Source organism: Plectropomus leopardus, chromosome 5, assembly GCF_008729295.1.
Source record: "Plectropomus leopardus isolate mb chromosome 5, YSFRI_Pleo_2.0, whole genome shotgun sequence".
NCBI classification, from domain to species: Eukaryota; Metazoa; Chordata; class Actinopteri; order Perciformes; family Serranidae; genus Plectropomus; species Plectropomus leopardus.
Genome location: NC_056467.1, coordinates 6,382,175 through 6,405,803, shown reverse-complemented (window position 1 = coordinate 6,405,803; position 23,629 = coordinate 6,382,175). Strand labels below are relative to the sequence as shown.

Below are 23,629 nucleotides of genomic sequence, written 5' to 3'. Positions count from 1 at the left end.
ACACTCTGCTAAAACACACACACACACACAGACACACACACAGACACACACACACACTCATCGTGCCGGCAGCATTCTGTGGTTATGGTGCAATTAACTACACCAATTAGCTGGTTCCCCAACCAATACAGAAATAGAGGGCTCCCCCTAGAGGTGAAATCACATCATTGGAGAGGCCGATGAGAAATATGAGGAAATCATGAAAATGAGTCCACAATTACAAAAAACGTCAACACCAACAAAGGATTTCATCTCAATGGTGGTTTCCAACTGGGTGAAATGAGGTAATTAAACTGGGAGGAAATGAAGTAGTCCGCATGTAAATGGCTTCGTGAAGGCTGAGGGCAGATTGTATGGGAGCGATTTGCACTTTGGATTTGTTAGCGAATGCAGCCGAGACGATGGCTGTTAGCTCTGTGTGTATGTGTGTGTGCGCAGGGGTTAGCTTTAAGCCTGTAAAAACACTTGTGCCTACATACTCAAGTCTCTACACCTGGTCCACACACCTGTCTTATTCACCATTGTCCATCTGTGCAGTTACTCACACACACACACACACACACACACACACACACATTAGTGTTGTCTGGCCTTCGGGACAGAGCTTTGTGTGTGTCTGTGTGTGTGTGTATGTGTGTAGTCGTCTGTGTGCATGCACAGTGGAGAACTAATATCAGGCGGCCTACGACTGACTGTACTGTTTCTCCCCTCCCCCACCCAAACCCAGCCTCCATGGCTGAACTCAACAGATTAAACTATGCAATATAACCCTTACCAATTCACCCCTCCTCCCTCTCCCCTCTCCACCTCCCCCATCCTCACCACCCTCAATTCAATTTCTTCTTGTCCTCTCTCTCTCTCACTCTCAGTGAAATGATTTGTCTTTTTTTCTCTCTTCTCCCCAATCTGTGAGTGTGTGTGCATGTGCGCATGGACACATTTTCCTGTTCCTCTGAAGATTGCTAGGTATATATATATATATTTATTTATATATTGGTGAAGGCTGCACTCACACACACGTGCACCCTGATGCAGCGGCAAAAAGAGCTGCTGTCTCTACAATATATAGGGGAAACCTCAACACTAACACATTGAGGTAGGCACACACTAATGCAGACCAGCTCTGTTGTGATTTAAGGAAACAGGTGCAGACATACCTTTGTGTGTGTGTGTGTGTGTGTGTGTGTGTGTGTGTGTGTGGTGACAGAGTGCACATCAGTCACAAAGACAAAAAGGCCACACACTCTGTTTGACAGTGACAGACAGACAGATGGACAGAAAGTAGTCTTTGTGTGTGTATGTGTGTGTGTGTGTGTGTGTGTGTGTGTGTGTGTGTGTGTGCGCGCGTGGCAGTGTATGTGCAGGAGCGGACATGTGCCACACTACCAGCTGGAAAACGTCAGTTTGCTCAAATTGCTGTCACAGCACTGCCACTGCATCTGCGCATGTGTGTGTGATTCTGTGTGTGTCTGTGTGCAACTGACTGTTTGCATATTTGAACATGACGAGAGATTTGACAGAAAGTGAGACCGAGGCAGAGCCGCGCAACAGATCATGTCATTCCTGTCAGAGGCCTGTGTTACCTGCTATGTGTGATTTTAATGAAGAGTTGCGTTTCATTTCCTGTGTGTGTCTCCCTCATTGTCCACTGGGGTGTGGTTATCTGGGAGTCACTATGAAACTGTAATCATTGGCCTCTCTGTGTACTGTATGTGCACACTTCCTGTTTGTGGTTGTGCGTGTTGATGTCTACGTTCTCATCCGTGCATACCTATTTATGCATGCTGAGCATTTGTATTTGTGTGTGCATGCATCTTGGTCTATGTGTGTGGGTGTATATAGCCCGTAGCGAGCTGCAGTGTGTATTGAGGGCAGTACATCAGGGTAAGGCAATCTGCCTCTGAACAGCTCCTTCAGGTGAGATTTATCACCACTGCACTTGGCCTCTTATTATGGCGATGGATTCCCTACCCCTGTATCTGAGTGTGCACGTGTGAGTGCATGTGTGTGTGTGTGTGTGTGTGTGTGTGTGTGTGTGTGTGTGTGTGTGTGTGTGCGTGCTTTCTTAGTCCCCCCCCCCTCAGTCTGTATCCTTATTAAAGTGCTGCAGAGGGAAGCAACCATTGGTTTGTGTTGACTCCACCCTCAACAACTCCTGATAGGGATCCACTGGACATGCACAGACATGGAATAATATAAATGGGGAATGACAAGAGAGAGAGAAATAATGCTGAGAGAGGAGAGGAGAGGAGAGGAGAAGAGAAGAGAGGAGAAGAGAGGAGAGAAGAGGAGAGGAGAGGAGAGGAATGGAATGGAATGGAATTTGGGTTGATTAATTCTCTCCTCTTCCCACCCACACCTTTTTGGACAACAAGTTGCAACCAAACAAAACTAAAAATTCCAAATTTCCTGGCTGGAAATCATGCAAGGTCCCAAAGCAGTGGAGCTGACTGACAGTCAGTTAGGTAGCACTGGAGAAATAGGTCATAGAGCTAAAAATACTTATCTATGTCTCTCCCTTTCTCTCTCAGTCTCTCTATATCCCATCTTCTAAAAAAAAAAACAAAAAAAAACACAAAGTAAAACAGATAGAAAGTCTAAATAAGGGGATGATGAAAGGAATAACTCTGAAAAAGAAATACCCTTAAAAACATCAGACCTCAGGCTCACTCCCATACGAAGGAAGAAGGAAAAAAACTGAGAGCAAGAAGGGAATGAGAGTGTGTATTTCCCCATTGTGTGTATATGTGTGTGCCACGGGTGATACCGCACAAATGAGCAAGTGAGGGAATGAAAGGGAAGAGATTGAAAGAGAAAGAAAGATCTAGAAATGGATGCTCAGGCCGTGGTTTTCAGCCATCACACAGGGCTGTTTGCACACAGAGCCGGTTATTGCATGGAACTCATTTAGCTCGGCTCAGTCAGGCAGGGCAGAAATAATATTATATAGGCCCTGCCACAACCGTCGCCAATGCCACAGCACACTATTATCTACATCTCCCCCACTACCCAGCACAAAGAAGTAATAATGCTGAAATATATACCACATCGACTGCCATTTTGACAATTTCTGACACCTGTGCCTTGAAAATGATTGTCATAAAGTCAAATAGTTTAATTTAATTGTGCCCAACATAACATTCTGGGATGCCACGTATGGAAAGATAGGTTTGAACAGTGGACTCTAAACACTTTCTGCCAGTAGATAGTCCAAATCCAGTAAATCCCTCTAAAGGAACTCTCAGGAATAAGCTATCCAACAAGATTTAAAGGGATCTGACAACATGCATAAAGAATTTCCTTCAGTACATTTTGCTGAATGTTAAAGGAGTGACATGATTCACAATGTAAAGAACTATGGTGGAGTGTGTGGTGGCGGAGGCGGAGTTGAGGGTATAAGCAAGTTGGAGGGCTCAGATGGTTTCAGGCCGGAAAGAAATGGAAAATGGGAAAAAAGAAGAGAGCAGAGCGAGACAGAGAGGAAATGGCTGAACAAAAGGGAGATGGCGAAAAGAGTGATGGATGGAGAAAGTGATGAGGATGGAGGGAGGGAATGTGGAAGATGGGGCAGCAGGGGTGAGAGGAGGACAGGCAGGGAGAGAGGTGGAGAGAGAAGCAGAGGAGATGGAGAGAAAGAGAGATTAAACAAGCCTCTAATCCAGCAGAGAGATAGACGGAGAGAGGAGCTGGTGTGCCCAGTAGATTGGAGCTCTCCTCTCCACTGATTTGCCTTCGCACACAAATGAACCCTCCACTGTACATCCACGCACACACATCATATCACTGCACTCACACTTGGGTGTTGGGCAACAATTGCTTGCTGCAGAATTTACATCCACCGAATAAATTATATTGCAGAGATTCAACAAAGTTTTGCCAGAACATGCATTGTGTGCCAGCCGCTCTATTAGAGTCAACACTGAACCAAATTTTGCAAGTTGTTTGCCCCATTTTGCCAGATAGGCCTCCTAATTTGTAAGCCTTTAATAGCAAGTTTGTTTGTAGACGTGCTAATTATCCGGGCTTGTTTAAAAGCCGATCGCAGTGTGGTAACTGGAACGTAGTTAAACCCATACTGCGTTACGATGGCATTTATACAGTTGGTGAGGTGTTAAAGGCGGCGTTGATTGCTGTGGCCTTGTGTAATAAATACATTCAGCTTTATCATCGCATAGAGTCAGATGCTGGAGTGAAACAGTGTGCCAGCATCCCTGCAGGTCTACATCTGGCTGACAACTTTGCTCTGTGTCTTTCTTTCCCTCTTTTGTCTAACTATGAACACTTAAAATCACTGTAAGAGCATCACTGAAAATTGGATAGTAGTTGATCCGTTACTAGCCCTCAGCCTCTTTGTTTTTAACCATTAACATTCTACTACTTTCACTCTTTCTCTTCCTGTAACCGCAGTCTCGTCTCCCTCTTTGCCCTGGTACCACATCCGTAGATGTATTCCATGCAAATCAGTCAATTTAATCCCCTCGACATGGTGTCAGCGAGGGCCTCTGGGAGCAATCTGGCCACACTTTGGCTCTGCTTGGATGAGCATCCCATAGAGCAGTGGTTCCCAACCGCTGGTTAGCAGTCCAAAAGTGTGTCGCTGGTCCATTCTCCTGACTGCAAGTGACTTGTGAAGGTGTCAAGTTTGCAAAATCACACTTTATTTTAAATACAGTGAATTTCTGCCTTAAAGCTTTTATTCTGAAGTGCTGCTTCTGTTTATTCTTGCAATATCTTTTATTTTACTGAGTTCAAATCCGACATGTTGTTTATATTTTTGAAACAACATTGAATTTGTGGCTGTGTATCTTCTATGCAGACCTTGAACTAATGATTAAGTAGAAATCTGGCACCCATGGCTTGACCAGTTGGGAGCCACTGCCAAAGAGGAGAGGAGAAGAAGCTCAGAGGTCCTACTTTGCATCCAGTCCACCTGAGCATCCCTGTCCCATCATCACACACTGGATACCAGTTTATTAGAGCATATTTAAACCTTGGAATAATGCATTTTTATTTTACTATTGCTGAGATGGGTGCTGGTGAAATGCATCTGGCCAAAAATACCATCACAGTCAATCACAGGCAGCACACAGTTGCCCAATCAGTACCATTCCTCTCTCCTGTGAAGTGCTCTTCAAAGCAGGCACGTACAGGGCAGTCGTTCATGGAATTGCACGAAATGTCGCCTGTGTCTGCATCTCAGAGAGGCTGACAGACAGACAGACAGACAGACACACAGGCACACAGGCAGTCTATATCCCATATCCCTGCTCAGGTGAAACCTGTGCAGCATCCGCTGTGCGCCCCTGCTTTTGCACACTTCTTTGTTTCAAACTGCCTAAGCTGGATCTGCTGTGTGCTCAAACACTCCTCGGTTGTATTTTTATATTGGAGCTATTGTTATTTTTTTCCTCCTCTGTTGTATCTGTGTAAGTACCCGCTGACAGACGCACATCAGCCACCTTTTTGGCCAGCAGCCCAGGCGGGCAGCAGGCGTCTGCATTCCGCTGAAACCAGTCTCAGAAAAACAAAAAAGCCCCCCCAAAAAAATCCTGCACAAAGAGGATCATTACGCGAGAAACTTCATGGGAAATCCACACGTTTATAGAGCTATTAGTGCAAATACATGCCTGTTAACATGCACGTTAAGTGCTAGATTGCAATTTATTTTATTATAAGCTCTATTATAGACGCTGAAGATGAAAGCAAGTCTCGGAGTTGAAGCCGTGCGCCAGCGTATTTACATCGGCTTCTATATTTCCGAGAGGTCCGGCAGTAAAGGTAACGCTGCAGCCAAAAACCCCGAGCTCCATCCTGCCTACCTGTTTACCCCCCTCTCTGTCCAAAAATGTGCACACAGGTACGGTAAAGCCACCTAAGCTCCCCGCCTCCGGGCCAGCCTGCCACTCCAGCCTGGCTTTGACCGTGATCTTGGCTGGCTACAGTGGCAAGGGACACACCGGGTCACCCAAATCTACCTCCAGCATTCCTCCATATCCCTGCACACACGCTGCTGTCGGCTCAGGGAAATGATAATATGAATAGCATCGGAGCGCACAATAATCCCCCTCGTGCCAAAAAAACACAACCCCCCCTTCAGCTTCAAATCTAACTTTTCTTTAGGGCTGATTCGCATCCGCTGACATTATCTCCATCTCTGTTGTATGCATTGCATGTATAGATGTGTTCGTGCTGAGAAATATCAGGGCATTTAAGGCTCCTAAATTGCACTGACAGCATGCACAAGATAGAAAAAAGCGCAAACGCGCAGGAAATTGTGTTGTACTTACGATTTGAGGGGGTTCTGTACCGCTGTGGCCATTTTGATATAGTATGATAGAATGCAACACTGCAGAGCCCGGTATTGTACATGTAATGTAGCAGCTATTTCAATTTCATTCATTCTCTGGGGCTGCGGCTGGAGCTAGCAGCCAATGGGAGGCGGGAGCGCTCTGTGACAGCTTTGGGGAAGTGTAGTTTTTTACGCATGTCAACATGGAACATGCTGAGGGGCAGCGCACTACAAGTACCGGCGGGGATAGCGGTTTAAGTGGACCACAGTCCCGCCTCGGACTTGTAAAGGCAAAGCCATCCCCTAGTTCCGAATTTACAAAAAAAATGTCTACAGTTATGTCAAGGTTGGGTTGCAGGACTGTCTGTCAGTGTGTGGATGCCTGCTTCCCTTATTGCCTTGTCTAAGTGATGATGATGATGATGGGTGAGGCTGAATCTGCCATTCCCAAAATTGCATCACATCATATAGACTAAGAGTTAACTTAATTGATACATTTAATCCTGAATGGATTTTCAAAGAGCGAAAATAGACCTAACATGAAGAAATAAATTAGACCATTTTTCTTTGCACATATGTGTAGAGGCAGCAGGGGGACATTTAGTGTGGTATAGGCCAGGTATCACCTTATCTGTGTGCTTATAATTGGGACCAACTAGTGTATAAGAACAAAAAATAGTTTTAGAAAAGTATTGCCCACATATGAAAGTGGTTAACCATTTTTTTCCTTTTAAAAGTTGCATAATACATAACATTAACCTGCACCACAGCATACAGGTTAATGTCAACTTCATGGATACATTTAAATGAATTTTTGAAATTACTTAGATTACTTATTTATTTATTTGTTTGTTTGTTTTGCATAGGGTAAATATGTAGGGAAAGCAAGAGAATATACATTTAGTGGGACCATGTATCATCTTACCTGTGTAATAATATTAGGAAACACCTGGTATAGAAGAATAAAATCATATTTTCAGAAAAGTATTATTTAATTTCTCTAAAACTGCACACATATAACGATGGTCCACTCTGTTTTTGTAAAGAAAAGTTGCATAATGCATGATATTAAACTGCACCGCAGGATACAGGCTAAGGGTTCAACTGAATGGATACATCCCATATTGAACTGATTTTTTTTTCAAGAGAAAATAGACTTAATATGAAGAAATTAAGTGGAAAAAAAATATTTTCTTTGCATTCATGTGTAGGGACAGTAAGTGGATATGCATTCAGTGAGTACTGGTTAGGTATCACCTCATTTGGGTGCTTATTATAGAGTACAACAAGTATAGACTTTATACTTTATACAACAAGTATAGGTGACTATTTTTAGAAAGCATCACCTAATTCCCAAGTGGTCAACTTTATTCTACTAAAAAAAGTTGCATAATATATTAAAGTGTAAGCCATTACCTCTCAGTAATACATTTATGCTGTCTACTTAAGTCCAGATTGGGAGTCATTGTGTCTGCATAACCTTACATTAGTCGTGGCTTGTTGATAGACCCGTGGTCTCATGGTTAATCTTATATTATCTATGCTAGGTAGCCTTGCATCGAGCAGCTTTAATTATTCATTAATCAGGGGCGATGGGTTGGGAGTAGGTCTATAATTGATTCTTTCAGACATTTGTCTCTCATGGTTGAGCCCGGAGAAAGGCTGGGACCCTCTTCAATCTCCTCACCCCTCCATTCTCTATTCCTTACTTCCTTAATTCCTTCTTTAAATCCCTTTCTCTCCCTGCTTTGGAAGGAAGGAAGGAATCAAAGGAGGGAATGAGAAAGGAAGGTCTGATGGAGCTCAGCCAGGTCTGTTAGAGCAGCAATGCTGGAATTTCTTTCTCCATGTCCTGTTAGCAGCAGTGGCGCCGCTCTGAAGCCATTCAGTGACATGTGATATTTATAGATCTACGCTAACAAATATTTAATGAACATTAGCAAGCAAGCAGTCCTAACATGGCAGCACTGCTCCAATAAAACACTCTCTGCCAGTTAAATGGGAACTTTTATTCTGTGCGTGTTGCTGTAATTATGAATTAGTTGCTGTTTTTTTTTTTTAATACGCGTGTTTTCCAGCTTTATAGTGGAATAAATATATCAAGGGCTATGGATTTAAATTTTGTGGGGCTTGCATAATTGATCTGCGCTTTGAAAAATGTGCCACATAATACACAGAGAATTTATGGGTCTGTAAAAGTCGTCATTTCTAGTTTTATGTTTTCTTATCCTGTGATTTCGGAAGTTTGTTGAATGGCAGGCAATGTGTCGTTCTGCATTTTGTCCACAGGATGGTGGTGACGTACCATACCGGACAAGACCTCCCCAAAAACGTTGCACTCATTACGTCTTACGTCACCGCCTGCGTGCTCCTTGGCCTCTCCCCCAGCGTCAGCAGTCCACGCGCTGTTGTTGTGATTGACGGACGGAGAGGAGTCATGTTGAACTTTCGTTTCGCTTTTCGCCGTCACAAACATGTTGTAAGTAATTAAACAACGATGTCTGAAATACTAATGAAGGAAATGGAGAGTATCTCAATCGCTCCAGCAAAGGCAGAGGGGATTTCAGACGGTGTCCGGAGCTTCCTGCTGGTGGATGAACAAGAAAACCTGCAGGTAAAGTTAGCTAGCGTCAACCGAGCTAACGGATGCTAACGTTTAGCTGCTAAGCTAAAGAGAGGAAGAAACAACACACATTGTAATAAAGGCCAGTAACTGCTGGTTGTCACTGTTGCTAACATTTACAGTGTTGATACGAGATCCTAATTAACATTAGGCTACTAAACACCAAGCTAATGTTACATTATCGTGTCTAACTTAAAGTAAATTTCTGACATAATTATTTCCACTTTTTTCATTCCTAACGTCCGTGATGTTTAGCTTGTAGATTTGTTTTTGCTAACAAGTGCTTAAGATGCTTCAAAAAAATAAACGACAGCTTCTACTAAAGGAGGCAGAGCAAAATATTAGGAAAGTCCCTGGTGAGTCATACAGCCCAGCTGACCTGCAGGGAGTCACCCTCCTGTTATATCGTTCTTACGCCAGGACAAAGTGCAGGCGATAGTGGTGATTATTTTACGTATCCAAAAAGTCAGTGATGTTAGCAAAAACAAGTGTGTCTTTACTGTTTGTCCCCAACACTTATGTCGTCATAGGGGTCGAAAATGACCCACCACCACGTTTATCATCCTAGAAACTCCCCTAAATTATCTATTTCAACCTGAAAACGAGAATAACCCCAACATGACAACAAGTGAAATACTGCCTTTGTTCATATTGCCAAGACAACTGTACGCCAAGAGGGTAAAGATCTTGTCTTGGGGGTCATTTTTAACCCGGCAGTTATGAAATTATTTTCATAACACAAAAACCACACACACACATACACACACACGCACACACACACACAATCTGCATAGTCCATGCATACAAACTTGCAGGCTGTCCTCATTGTACAGTATAGTATACTATGTTGCTAAAGACTGTTGTTTCCCTATAATAAAATCCAGTAAAAACGACTTTTTCCACATTTCTTCTCCTTTCTTATGCTACATAAGTGATATATCTTGCTCAAAATTTATGTTTACACCTAGTCAGAGTCAGCTTTATTGTCAATTCTGCAATGTCTGTTAGACATACAGGAATCAAAAATATCTTTCTCTACATGCCCACAGTGCAAAGAAGTACAAAGAGATAATACAGACTAAAAAATATCCAAATAGTCAGGGATGTATGCAAAAACAATTGTGTCCTTACTGATTGTCCTTAACCCTTTTTTGATCTTAGTGGTTGAAATTGACCCGCCACCACGTTTAACAACATAGACCCCCCCCCCAAAAATAATCTTTTTATACTATGCTGCTAAAGACTTTTATTGTTTCCCTATAATAAAATGCAGTCACTTAGGCTATGTAAGTGATATATCTTGCTCAAAATGTATGTTTACACCTAGTCAGAGTCAGCTTTATTGTCAATTCTTCCATGTAATGTATATACACACATACGCTATATATATGTAAATATATATGTGTGTGTATGTGTATATGTATATATGAATATTTGCATCTGTGCAATATGGTGCAATGTGGTGGGTGCAATAGGCCGGGGGATAGCATTGTACCAGGTAATAAATTATAAACAAGTACAGCAGCAGAAACAGAGTTTATAGTGCAGGAGTTTTCAGTACATTTAGCAATAATAATAATAATAAGTCTCTACTTTAGTAAAGAAATCAATTATGACGGTTGTGTTGTAATAACAACAAGTGAATTTCACTGATAAAATGCAGTCCCTCTGCACTGTGAAAGGAAAACCTAGATATTCACAAAGTTTGTGATGAGTGGCAAATTGTTTCCTCATGCAAAATAGATTTGGGGTTTAAATTCAATCAAGCTGCTTTATTTTAGGGTTTAGTGAAGGCAGGTCATTTTTTACCCTTAGGATGAGTTGTGTAGAAAGTTAAGAAGGGTGAACAGAAGGGTTAAAGAGCTGTAGGCTGGATAGCCTATTGATAATGAATACAGTCTTCATTTCAGATTTCTTTTTGAGCTAAATATTCTCAAAGATTAGTGTAATAAGGATAACCCAGATCTTGATTTTGTTGTGTGTTAAGGCTCCTTGTCATCCAAGACTGAATTGCTTACACAAATTCAATAAGACTTTCCCTTGATTCAATGAAGTGAGCAGGGGAGCCAATGATATCATGTTAAGACAACCCAGCAATCCATCCTAATGCTCTCTGCATTGTGTTCCTTCTTTAACTTTCTGCAGGTCCGCGATGAGTCTGAGTTTGTGGACAGACTCGGCTGTGGGGACGTGGCAGGAGTCAAAGTTCTCTCCATCTTTGGCAACACCGGCGACGGGAAGTCCCATACCCTCAACCACATCCTGTTCGGTGGTGAGAGCGTGTTCTACACTTCCAAGTCCCCCAGCTCCTGTACGGTGGGAGTGTGGGCTGCGTATGACCCCAACCATAACCTGGTCGCCCTGGATACAGAGGGCCTGCTGGGGGCTGCAGTCAAACAGAACCAGAGGATGCGGCTGCTGCTAAAGGTAATTTTCATTCAAACCTTTATTTAAGACTCAAGAAGTCAATGAGGGAGACTCTCATTTTCATTGAACAAGGACATTACGACAATCAACAAGCAAACAAATAACAGGTACAATAAAAACAAAATCATACAAAACATCAAGCAACAATGGTCATGTAATTAGCTTAAAAAATACAGGATAATAAACTTGTTAGGCCATAGAAGTACAATTAAAAGCATTGACACCTAATTTAAACATGATTTGAAATAAGGCATTTGAACAGCTGTAATGGTGGAAGAGTGTCCAATTTTAAGTTCCTTTGCAGATTATTCCATGTATAAGGTGCACTGTAAGGAAATTAAATTTTTTCCAGGTTTAGTTGTTATTTGGGGAATGTGGAGCAACAAACTATTCTGCAACTGACTATGTGAGTTTAGAGATAAAAGCTATGAAATATAGAGAGGAAACATTTGTTTCAAAGCTTTATGGATGAATAAAAACCAATGTTGGTCCCGCCTCACCTTTAAATAGTCGCTGGTTAGTTTTGTTGGTATTAACTGATAGCTGAATGTGTAAATCTGGAATATTAGTTTGTCCTCACTCACACAATGTCCAGTTCACTGCTGTCTGTGATTAGGGTGAATAAAGGTGTGCTGACACATTTTGGAAATGGCAACTGGGTTTTGTGCTCAGATTCATTGTTAGGCAGCTAGTAATCATTTACAGGCTTCATACGTGCTCAATAGATCTTAAACTGTATTACAGTGCCTCCAAACCCCCAGTTTTCTTGCTCAGCTCAGTGTTGCACCAGCACCATGCGATGCTGGTAGTATCAGCACACAGGTGCAGGAGGCGTCTCCTGTTTTACAGATAGCTGGTTGCAAGAAAGTGGTTTGATCACTGGAGCTGCAATAATTAGCTTGTTAATAGATGAGTCGATTGAAAGAACATTAATCACCAACTACTATGGAAATCGATTAATAGTTTCAGTCATTTTGTAAGGAATAATGTCAGACATTTTGGTGCCAGCTTTTTAAATGTGAGAATTTTCTGCTTTCTCTTGTCTGTCATGATAGTATATTAAGTTTCTTTGGAGTTTGGACCATTGCATTGACAAAAGAAGACATTTGATCAATTTTATTGACTGTACAATTAATCTATTAATCATGAAAACTATTGGCAGATTATTTAACTTTGAAACTAATTGTTAGTTTCAGTCTTAGACACACATCAAGTGTAAGTCTCTGCAAATTTAATGAGTAGAAAAGTGAGATTTGATGTGAAGTTTGGGACTTATCAGCTATTGTGTTTTGCAAAACATTATTGTATTCTTTTAATTATTTTCCTCACAAAATTAGCAGTGTTTCTGGGTATGTTGAGAGGGCTACAAGTCAAATGCTGCAGACTGTAAGTCCTTTCTTGTCACTGTGTGTTTTAATGTTCAAAATTAGATGTAACATGTCTTTATCATCAGATCCTTGTACACACATCTATTTTCCATTTCTCCATGTGTCCTGTTTTCTTTGTGAAGGTCACAGATGTAATTTTTTTGTTACTGTGAAATGAAGTGATGACAAAATACAAAACAAGCACAACAACATACAAACAGTCATGAGAGACAAACAATGGCACATACAATGAAACAATGAAACAATGAAACAACAATGAAAATAAAGATAGTGAAACAAAACAATACAAAACAAAACAGGGATACAGCACAGGCTTTAGATGATGGGTATAGGAAATGTGGTAAAAACAAAACAAAAAAAATCACAGAGATTTGAAAAAAACATATACGTAGATGGATGAGTGTGTGATGTCATAGATGTGATTCTTTCTGAGCTCTATGTATATACTACCTTCTTTCCTAGGTATTGGCAGTTTCTGATATAGTGGTGTATCGTACACGGGCAGAGCGTCTCCACAACGATATGTTCCAGTTTCTGAGTAATGCGTCAGGGGCCTACCTGAAGCACTTCACCCCGGAGCTCAGGGCCCTCTCCAGCCGCTGTGGTCTGGACGTGCCCCTCTCTTCTCTTGGGCCCGCTGTTATCGTCTTTCAGGAGACAACACACACCCAGTTGCTCGGTCATGGTAAGGAGGGAAATATACTAAATGGCATGCATATACTCTACATGATCACAAAAAAACATCTCAGTCTTAGGAGCACAGTCTGTTTTTCTGGATTTCATTTTCTGGTTTTTAATCTCTTGTTCTGGGGTTCCTGTTGACCAACTAAAATGTGTTTTTCCTGTCCCTTGTAGATTCAAAGGTGGCAGGCCATGCCGACACGCTGCTCCAGAAGCGTTTTCACGACTTGGGCTTGAGGACAGAGGCCTTCAGCTCAGTGCAGTATGTTGGCACCCAGACCATCACGCCTCCCACTGACTACAATAGGCTGCTGGAGGCCGTCAGGCAGCAAGTGAAGAACACTCACACACGCTCTCCCCGCCAGCCCGGGATAGTGTTTCACGCTCTGGAGGTCAGTGGTGGACTAGTACTGCCTTTGTTAAGTAGATACCAAGTATAATTCTAGGGAAATTAAACAGAGAGGTGAAGATTTATGTTGCTCTTTGATCATGTTAAGGTGCACATACGATGCGCAATTTGAGCCCGTTTTAGAAATGTGGTCATTTAATTCCAATTCCCAAATTAAAGTAAATCATCAGTAATGTAAAGCTTAAGCCCTTTGCACACCAGAAGCATGCAATTAAAATGCATGTAATTAATTTTTTCAAACCTGTAGCCATTCAGTGCAAGCGTTCACATCAGCAACGGCTTTTATCTTTTAATCAAAATGCTTGTTATTGCCACGTCAATCTCAAAACAGTCAATATGGCAGACCGGTTGTTTCACAAAACCCAGTTTTGTACGATAAAAGGGAAAAACATTACAAAGATAATGACTTTAAAGACAACGTGTGAGGGAAAATCGCATCGGAGCTGCAGTATGAGGATGGTGTGTGTTTAAACAAGCTTCTATAAATCTAACATTAAATAGTCTTAAAAATCAGAAAAATAATGGTGCAAAATAAGCACCAGGAGAGTATTCCAGAAAGCAGGTTATGTGAAAACTCTGAGTATGTTAACCCAGAAATAAGGGAAAGTCTTTGTTGTCCGTTCCAGAAAGAGAGTTAAGTCAAACTCCATGGTAACTGACTGTGTGAACATAACCTGCTCTCTGACAGTTTTCTATAAGAAACACTGAGTTTCTACCTGACTCGTCTCATCTGAGGCAAGCTGTCAACATGGATTGTCCATGTTTTCGCCATCCAATAGATATCGAAGCAGATTAGTCAGTGCCGTACATCGGGAGAGGCTATTCAGATTGGATGTGCTCTCGTTCCCCAATGAATATCTGCTATAATCCATCCATATAATCCATAATCTAGGACTGAAAGAGACTGCTTCTTCAATTTTCTTTCTACAGGATAAGGGAAAACGAGACTTATTTCTGTATAAAAAAAGAACAAGCTTAATTTTTTATTTTTGTCAGTGTGTCAATATGAGTTTTGAAGGTGAATTTTTCATCAATCCAGATGATTAAATATTTATAATGTGGGACTCTTTCAAATATTGTACCATTTAAAGTGCAGATCTGGAGGGTGGTGTTGTTAATGTTTTTGGCTCTAGAGAACAGCATATATTTTGTTTTATCTGCATTTAATACAAGGTGAAGATTTATCAGTGTAGCTTGCAAAGCACCGACGGCAAGCTGCAAGTTTTCAGTGGCTGATTCTACATCATAACAAATTTTGTGCATTGCATTACGTTTTTATAATTAGTAATTTATTGAATTTTCGAAAGTAAGGTGACCTACAGTCATGGCCGAGCACAATATGACTTACCTTTTTGAATTATGTTTATATTTCATTTTCAGTTGCTTCCAAGTGCATTTTTCCCCTGTGGGATTGCACCTCTTCGCTGTGATTTTAATAAAGTGCAGTTAAATGTTAAGTCACTGGACACAGACATTCAAACTTACACATTGACATGGCCAGCGATTTTCTCCCATGCCGCTTTTCTCTCCTCAGCTGCTGCAGCGGTGTTACTTTTCTTTCTGAATATAGGATCATATCCGCCATAGGCAGCACAATAATGTAGAGACAGGTGTCCCAAAAAGAACGTATAAATCATTTTCTACAAAAAGGGGTCAGTCTGGAGCAGCTGATCCGGACATGATTGGCCCCACTGCACGGCAAATGAGACCAAATGAAGCTGAATTCAGTCTGACTCTAAAATGAGTCGCGCGGCTCAAAAATTTGGTCAGAAACGGGCTCAAATCATACAATATATGTCCAGCTTTAGTCTTTTAGTCGTGACTTTTATCGTACTTTGTGTACACATCTCCCATCATTCTTTACTTTCCTTTTTCACGTTTCCGTAGGCTCTAAGTGAGCGTTTCTGTGGGGAACTGTCGGACGATAAGATGACCCCCTACTCCTTCTTCCCAGACGAGTACTTCACCTGTTCCGCTGTCTGCCTCAGCTGCAAGTAAGTCATCCTAAACATTTTTCGCAGATACCACTGCAAAGCCTAAAAAAATTCCCCAGCCAAAAAAATTCTGAAGCACTGGACAAAAGAGCAAATAAATTGTCAAATCATTCAGTCACTATACATACATATATATGATTTAGTAATTGTTGCTTTTACATTTTCAGTGCTTACAATCTCCTTTTTCTACTTCCTGCAAAAAACTTAAAACAGAATAAAAAAAAAACAGAATATTCTTCGGAAATAAAAGAATTCCTTGATTTGTGTTTAAGCTTTTCATAGTTAGTTAAGAATATGGGGGAGGGCTGTATCACTGCTCTGGTTGTACATGGTTCCACTCTCATGAAAAACTTTGGAAAAGTCACGTTTTGTTGTTTGTAATGAAATTGTTACAGTAATCTTTGTGAATAACGTACGTAAGGTATTATCACGGCAAATTCATTTTCTGTAGGAGCTGACACAATGTTGCTCTAATACGCGTTGATGTGGTACAAAGTTTTATTTACCATCACATATGTTTCATCATTTTTTTCCCCAATTTCTGTCTCTCCCTTCATGTTTGCCAGCTAATTGGAATAAAGTTTGATTAAAGTTTGAATATGATATGTTTGAAAAGCGCCCAGCACATGAGGCGAGAGGAAAATAGTATTATGGGTTCTTGGAAAGTCATTGAAAAAAAGTTTTGTCCATGAAAATGTGTGTGGGACCCTTGTTTTAATTTTTTAATTTTGGGCAGCAAATCCTGTTGCCTTCCTCTGCAGGATGCTTGATGAGCGATATCTCGCTCCACTGCTCCCCTCCTTGTTGCAGTCTACTGTCCATTACTCTGTTACTCAAAGAATATATCATTCATTCAGCTCTTCAAACATGGAGACAGGTCAGATGGCCATTTGAACTAAAAGCGTTCTGCAGTCTCTGGGGTCTCACCTTGCTCCCCACTCTGTTGTGGATAAAATCTGCTCCTCATTGTCAAACCTCAGGTCATCAGACATCTTAACATTAATCCTTTGCGTCCTTTAACAAATTGCCAGTTTCTACTTGAACAACATTTTTTCCAAATGTTTAGATTTTTACTGTGGAGATGTTGTAGATGAACTTTTAACATTCGTTTTTTTTGTGCAAAATCATATCGAATTTCAAAACATTTATACATATAAATGTTATCTCTTAAGTTTGGGTACATCCTTCTTCAGAAGAATCTTCACACAGCAGTTAAAGACTTTTATAGCCAGATGGAAACAAACAGACGCACAAACAGAAACCTTTAAGTCGCCTGTGGCTGGAATTTATTCTCTTGAAGGAGAAATCTGTTGTTGTCCTTTTGGATTTTAACTGTCTCCCCAGTGGGACTCATTAAACTTGATGTGTTTTCCATGTTTTTGTAAAGGAGAAACAGGAGTCCCCTATTCCTTGTGTTTCTTTTTTGTGGAAATTTGAGAGAAGTGTGGGTGGGAGAAATCATAACACTGGATCTGAAAGGATTGAGTCGGGGATTAATGGACTGAACACATCGGTCAGACTTGAAACCGCTGACTAGGACATCTGTTAGTCTGAAACTTTTGGTTTCTGTCTCGACTCCAGCATTCGCTGTAAAAATGGAATGAACCATCTAAGAGACAGGGTTCCCCATATGGCTGATGGACTGTGCCAGTATGCACACCAGTTCAACAACAAAGTCCTTATCTGTAAGGTAAGACTGACTCCTGACTCCAGTTAGTTTAGTTTAACTGGGAACCAGTCTAAAATAGAATACTATTAATGTGGTTTCACCTGTTAAGATTTTGTACCAACTGTTTCATGCTGTCTTGTTCTGATGTCCCTTTAAAAAATATTCTTTACATGCTATCTCACAAATTACACTATTTAAAAAAAATTCCATATTGTTTTCTCTGTATTATGTCAGAGATGTTATGAAGGAGGCAGAGAGGTGATTGTCTTGCCCAAGACGTCAGCCTCAACTGACAACCCATGGTTTGGACTGGCCAAGTATGCCTGGTCAGGGTACGTAAACCCATACACAGGCAAAAACACACACTTTTTCATTGCCTGTCATTCAGTCATCTCATGTTGTTTTCCCGCCTCCCCATCAGCTATGTGTTGGAGTGTGCAAGCTGTGGTGTAATCTACCGCAGCAGACAGTACTGGATGGGAAACCAGGACCCTGAGAGCGGTGTGGTGCGATCTGAGATCAAGCACGTCTGGGAGGGGGTGAGTACTCCACCCTTTATCTCATCCTCCAGTTTGTAGTTTTAGTATAAAAGTACTGAATACTCGGGTTTTTGTTAAGTCATGATATTATGCCTAGTTATCTAATATAACTGCTCCTTGAAGCCAGACCAAAACATTTAGAAGACGAGATTACAGGACATTTGGTTTTTGTGGTGGATCATCACATTCATTATATGCTGAACATTCATTCAAGTTTCATGTTCAATAAGAATAACATCTGCCATCAAGACAACATTAAAATAGCAACATCTTGCATCAAGTTTTTGATCGATTTATTGAAATTCTTATTTTGAACATTATTTTTTCCAAGACCGTAAAGTGACCAAATCCAGTGTTTGAAAAGGAGTGGAAAGAAGTATAAACTTATCTGAACTTACCCCCTCTTCATTGTTCAAGTAACTAATAAATCAACATACGCTTCCCTACTTAAATAACGTAACTCATGAATGCAAAATAAATAGAAATGAAATGTATATGCACACACATATGCACAGATACACATATATACATATACACACACACACACACACACACACACATACACACATATATACATACACACATACATATATACATGCATATACACAGCAGTTGGCTTTACTAAGACTAAGATCTTACAAGTGATGGATTTTAACCATTTATCATTAATCTTTAGTCGGGATTCTTTGATTGGTACCATAGTGATTCATTGTTAGACCTTTTCCAGTCAGTCTTGTTTTTGTCTGTCTCTCATCCCTCGCTGTAAAACCCTGCGCCTCTCCTTCAGTCGTCTGCATTTTTCATCCCTCTTTCTTCTTTCAGTCGGACACCTTTTTGACCAACCACCAGAACGCTGCCCAGAGGGTCCTGGATGGGATGAACTATGTGATCCAGTCAGTGTCGGAGTACAGCACCAGGCCCACCAAAGCTGTGGCTTCCTGGCTCACTGACCAGGTGGCACCACCATACTGGAGACCCAACACAGACATCACTGTGAGTACGGAGAGCTGAAGCTGAGGCAAGCAATAAACACTGTGGAGCAATTCAGATAACAAGGAGCACACCACCACCTGTGAAAATATCATCCCTTTGTTTTAAATAACAATAGCTTGACACACAGAAGTTTTGACATTGTTAAACATTTTCTCACTCAGTGCCTGCAATAATAATGTTATCATGTCTCTCATGCCATCGCTGAATCTTTTTCTCCCCCATGCCCCACAGGCCTGTCACGGCTGTCAGAAGGTGTTTGAGGAGGCAGAGAGGAAACACCACTGCAGATCCTGTGGTGAGGGTTTCTGTCACCCCTGCTCCAGTCACAGGATGCCGGTGCCTGAGCGAGGCTGGGGTAGCGGCCCTGTCAGGGTGTGTGAGGCCTGCTACCGACAGGGGGGGCCATCTGACACTAACAACCAAGGTGAGCAATCTCCAGCCAGTTTGTGAACTTCGACCACGTTGTTTCTGTTTTAAGTGTTAGATGTCATTTTAATAAAGCAAGGAGTATTGACAGATCTGTTTGCATTTTGTGAACTAATACAGAACAGGGTTAGTGAACATAATCGGTAAGAAGTGGTACAGTCACATTCCTAAATATTTAAAAGATGCAGACATTTCTTGTATTTAGACACTGATGGGCCAATTCGCAAAAAATGGATTGCAGCAGCTGATAGCACCATGAATTGTGCATCATCTCAAGGTCCAATTCATGAAAGACATTGCACTAATGATATTGTATTATATGCCCATAATGTTTTGCAGCTGGGTTCAATTTGCCCTCTTTCTGTATCTGATTGCAATTGTCTATATTTCAAAGTATAACTGTTGTTTCTGCACCAGGATCACAGTAAGCCAAAAAATGGCAGAGAGAAAAAGAAAACTAAAACTAACTGAAGAGGTGTTCCTTAAATCAAAAACACAAATATATTTTGATTTTGGGGTGAACTGACCCTCTAATTACATGCAACCAGCACAGGAGCACTCTTTCTTTTCGCCCTTTGCTTGTAATTACCTTTGCCCGCATTTAAATATTATATTGCTGCTATTGTGCATTGTACATCTGTGTCTTTCTCACACATATTTAAACTGTGTGTTTTTCTTTAGTGTGTAAGGTGGAGCCTCGTGGTCTGATTGCTCGCAGGGTGACGGAGGTGGCCCAGTCTACACTGGACATGGTCACCACAGCTGTGGAGTACCCTCTCTGTGAGTGCAGCTGCATTTTACCTCTACACTCTTTGTCAGTGCATTGCAGCTGATTGCACATTATCTTTGGGTTAAATGGCTTTTGACGCACCGATTTCTCGTACATGACTGTAATTACAATTTTACAGAACAAAATGTGATTTTTAAAGCTGAAATTGTCTTCTCTGTTCAATAAATGTCAAAGAATTTCAACATTGTTTTGGGCAGGGGAAGAAATGACAACCGTGTTGCAAAAACCAAAATGTGTGCTGGCAACAGTTGACTCTAAACTTCTGCAAATGAGGTGGATGTAGTGAACCTCTGTGCCACTTTGACTTGATGGCTCACTTGCCAAGAATGTATGGCATAAATAAACCCGTAGCGGTGAGTTATCAGGCGTTATTTATTAGGAGATTGGTGATTCACACCATAAACATTAATGAAGCTTGGGATACTGTAAAGTGTATATAATAATACGCTGTTTCACAGAACGCTCTGTTCAGATACAGATAGAAACGCTGTCACAAAAACAACATACAAACTTGAATTTAATATTTACTGTTGTACTCTCCTCAGGTTTTGTGAAAGATGTGGCTCGGCCAGACTACTGGGTGCCAGACCAGGACATTACCCAGTGCCGCCAGTGTTCCAAAACCTTCACTCCGGCGATGTCCAAGCACCACTGCCGGGCCTGTGGAGAGGGAGTGTGCGGCCCCTGCTCCACACATTTCAAGCCTGTGCCCTCCCGAGGCTGGGACCACCCAGTCAGAGTGTGTGACAGCTGCCACGCCTGCACGGACAGTCTCTGAGCTTTATCAACAGGGAGAACTTCCTCAGATGATCCATAAGTACACTGTGAGTCCTGGCACTGCTGCACCAAGAGAACAACGAGAATTAATTATGCAGCGCTAAATGGCAGGACATAAAACAGGCTTTTTCTGCGTGAAAAGACAGGCTGTTCTGAAGCTAAAATTTGTCCTCACCTGGGTACTAGGCCTGGTGTTATATCAGTGCTGGACCCTGGATCAGCTTTCCAACTCATCTGCCTTTCTTTACCAAGTGATTCTGCAGCAGTTATGAAACAAAACTCATAATAGATCACTAACGACTGCACCTCCGGACCATTTAAACTGTCCTAAAACCAGTAGGACACATGGACAGGTGGACATGTGATTATAACTGACTGGAAATTTAGAAAATGAAGCAATACATCTCAGTTCTTATAAGAACAGGGCTTGTTCTCTTACCTGCGCTGAAGTGTAGTCTCCTTTGTTCATCCATTTGTTTTTGCACAGCCCTGCAACATGCAGCCCATTCTCAATTTGATGGATTTGTTTGGTAAAAATGATTGGAAAACAAGTGAAAAGGATGCGCAGGGTATAGTGGTAGTTTTTTAAAGTTTTAAGGATTTTAAATTGGTCTGTTTGAAAGACTGTCTAGCTGTCTCTACTACTTGCGTCATCTCTGCAAAACCCTCAGAAAAGTCGAGATTGTGAGTTTTGTTTTTATCCTCACAATCTTCCACTAAGCCATCTCTGAGCTAAGAAAAATTATGAACAGAGGAGGGGAACACAAAGCAGTTCAGACTTTTGGAAAAAAAAGAAACTTTGTGTATGCCTGTGCTACTCTGAAAAGAAAGAGATGGATAAACATGCGCTACAGCAGTGTGTGCCTTCATGGGAATCTTAATTTCCATTTCTGTACCCACATGGGGTTGTTTGAGGGGATTACTACATATATGCACGGAGTAATGACATTATTTGTGCCTAATTACAGAGCAGTGTAATCCACAGCCTCGCTCATCTAACTCTTAGGCCAGAAACACACTGACTGCGTTCACAGCGCGTGAGCGTCGCCGAATCTGTTGAGGATTTTTTCAGCACCGGTGTTAACAAGTCAGCAGTTGTCAGCAGAAATAGAGATTCAAAATGGCATTTCGACAGTTATGTTGACTCTATACCACCTTTTACCTCAATTTAAAAGCCTCGCTCTGTCCCAGAGATGAGGAAATACAGACGTATCTGTTTTACTCAAACTTTCTCTGGGCTGGTGTCAAAATAAAAGACCCTGCCAGTGTGAACACTGCAAGCCTGAAACACGCTGCAGTTCGGCGAGGTTGCTGTCACGCACTGCCCATGCAGCCAGTGTGTTTCTGGCATTACACTTGTATCTACAATATGGTGAAATTAATAGGAAGATTAAATCTGTAGCGCAGTACATTATAGACATTCCAGTGTATGGAAATACCTGTGTACTTACAAATGTAGATTGACCTTTCCAAGGTTATTATAAAATGTGGACACTTTTGAGCCACAGAGCGCTCTCACTATAATGAATGCACTTGCACTAGACTGGACATTGAGCTGTTCTGATATTTGAAAGGCATTCAAATTACTTTAAAATGTTAATGGAAAATGATCCTCGGTTTAACATACTGGAAACACGAATGCATTTTCTCTCTGCCTAGAAATCAATTCACTTTTAAAGATGTTTTCCAGTGTAATCTGGAAATTGACAATCTTGATATTTTTTTTCTTGAATCAGGCTTGTCCAAATAAAGACAACAAAGGAAGACTTTGCGTCTCTAAAATGTATTCACTCACACACTGCCTTTCTTGCTTGGTTTCTCTCGTCTCAGACTTAATTCGGCTTTAGAATTTGCATCAAAGAGTATTACTAAATGCTGCAATGATAATTTGAGAAGAAAGACAATGTGGCAATATAAACATGTTATCATGGAAATCAAATAATTCAGCTGCTAGATTTAAAAAAACATTTAAAGATGAGGCTGAAATTTGCAGACACTTAAGTCAGTGGTTTTCTTAGGAAACAGATCTGCCTTATAGCTTAAAAGATTTTGGATTTTTCTTATCCCATGTCAGGAAAGATTTTACTTCACTGATGTTTATATTTGTTGTGGATGCTTCTGCCAGTTAGCCTACCTGACAGAATGAGCTTCTCTAGCTTTAACTACATTTATAGAAGTACTGAGTCATTCTGATGGACATTTCCAGCCTGAGCTACTATACTGTTAACTACATTTGTACTAAGTGGAACTGAATTGAACTGGATTTCAGCTGTTTTTGGGACATCTTATTTTGACATAATTTCGTCATACTATAGTATGGAATTTTCAGTTGTTTTTTCAGTATACTACATTATGGTGTTTTGGGCCTTTTCTGCAACATTCAATGCTATGGCGAGTCTCAGCATGCTATTTTATGCGGTTTTCAGGGGTTTTTGGGACATGTCATATTTTGACATTTTTGGCTATATTATAGTATGGCATATTCTGTGTTTTTTTTTTTTGATATACCATTTTATGGTGTTTTTGGCTGTTTTTGCTCTGTTCTATGCTATGGTGTATCTCCACGCGCTATTTTAGGCTGTTTACAGCTATTTTTTGGACATGCCATATTTTGTCGTTTTTCT

At 41.1% G+C, this 23,629-nt stretch overlaps 2 protein-coding genes across 2 annotated transcripts in view; one reads left to right on the top strand and one right to left on the bottom strand.

Annotated features, from left to right (window-relative positions):
- The window catches only part of dpf1 (D4, zinc and double PHD fingers family 1), a 43,373-nt gene extending 36,973 nt beyond the window's left edge, over nucleotides 1-6,400 (bottom strand). The window contains exon 1 of the mRNA XM_042487095.1: nucleotides 6,288-6,400. Coding sequence (XP_042343029.1) covers nucleotides 6,288-6,400 — 113 coding nt within the window. The remainder of the gene's footprint in view (nucleotides 1-6,287) is intronic.
- A 2,310-nt stretch (nucleotides 6,401-8,710) lies between these two features.
- Nucleotides 8,711-22,772, top strand: si:ch211-11n16.2 (zinc finger FYVE domain-containing protein 1). Its single transcript, XM_042487082.1, has 12 exons — nucleotides 8,711-8,903; nucleotides 11,058-11,339; nucleotides 13,190-13,412; nucleotides 13,583-13,800; nucleotides 15,705-15,811; nucleotides 17,393-17,501; nucleotides 17,715-17,812; nucleotides 17,902-18,019; nucleotides 18,842-19,012; nucleotides 19,244-19,436; nucleotides 20,120-20,218; nucleotides 20,774-22,772. The coding sequence occupies exons 1-12, from the start codon at nucleotides 8,787-8,789 to the stop codon at nucleotides 21,004-21,006; spliced, it is 1,968 nt and encodes a 655-aa protein (XP_042343016.1). The 5' UTR covers nucleotides 8,711-8,786; the 3' UTR covers nucleotides 21,007-22,772.
- The last annotated feature ends 857 nt before the right edge of the window (nucleotides 22,773-23,629 follow it).

Excerpts from the sequence above, each read along its gene's own strand:
- si:ch211-11n16.2 (XM_042487082.1), top strand. The coding sequence starts at position 8,787 with ATGTCTGAAATACTAATGAAGGAAATGGAGAGTATCTCAATCGCTCCA. Across the intron at positions 13,801-15,704 it reads TAGTGTTTCACGCTCTGGAG|GCTCTAAGTGAGCGTTTCTG; the intron begins GTCAGTGGTGGA and ends ACGTTTCCGTAG. Across the intron at positions 19,437-20,119 it reads ATCTGACACTAACAACCAAG|TGTGTAAGGTGGAGCCTCGT; the intron begins GTGAGCAATCTC and ends GTTTTTCTTTAG.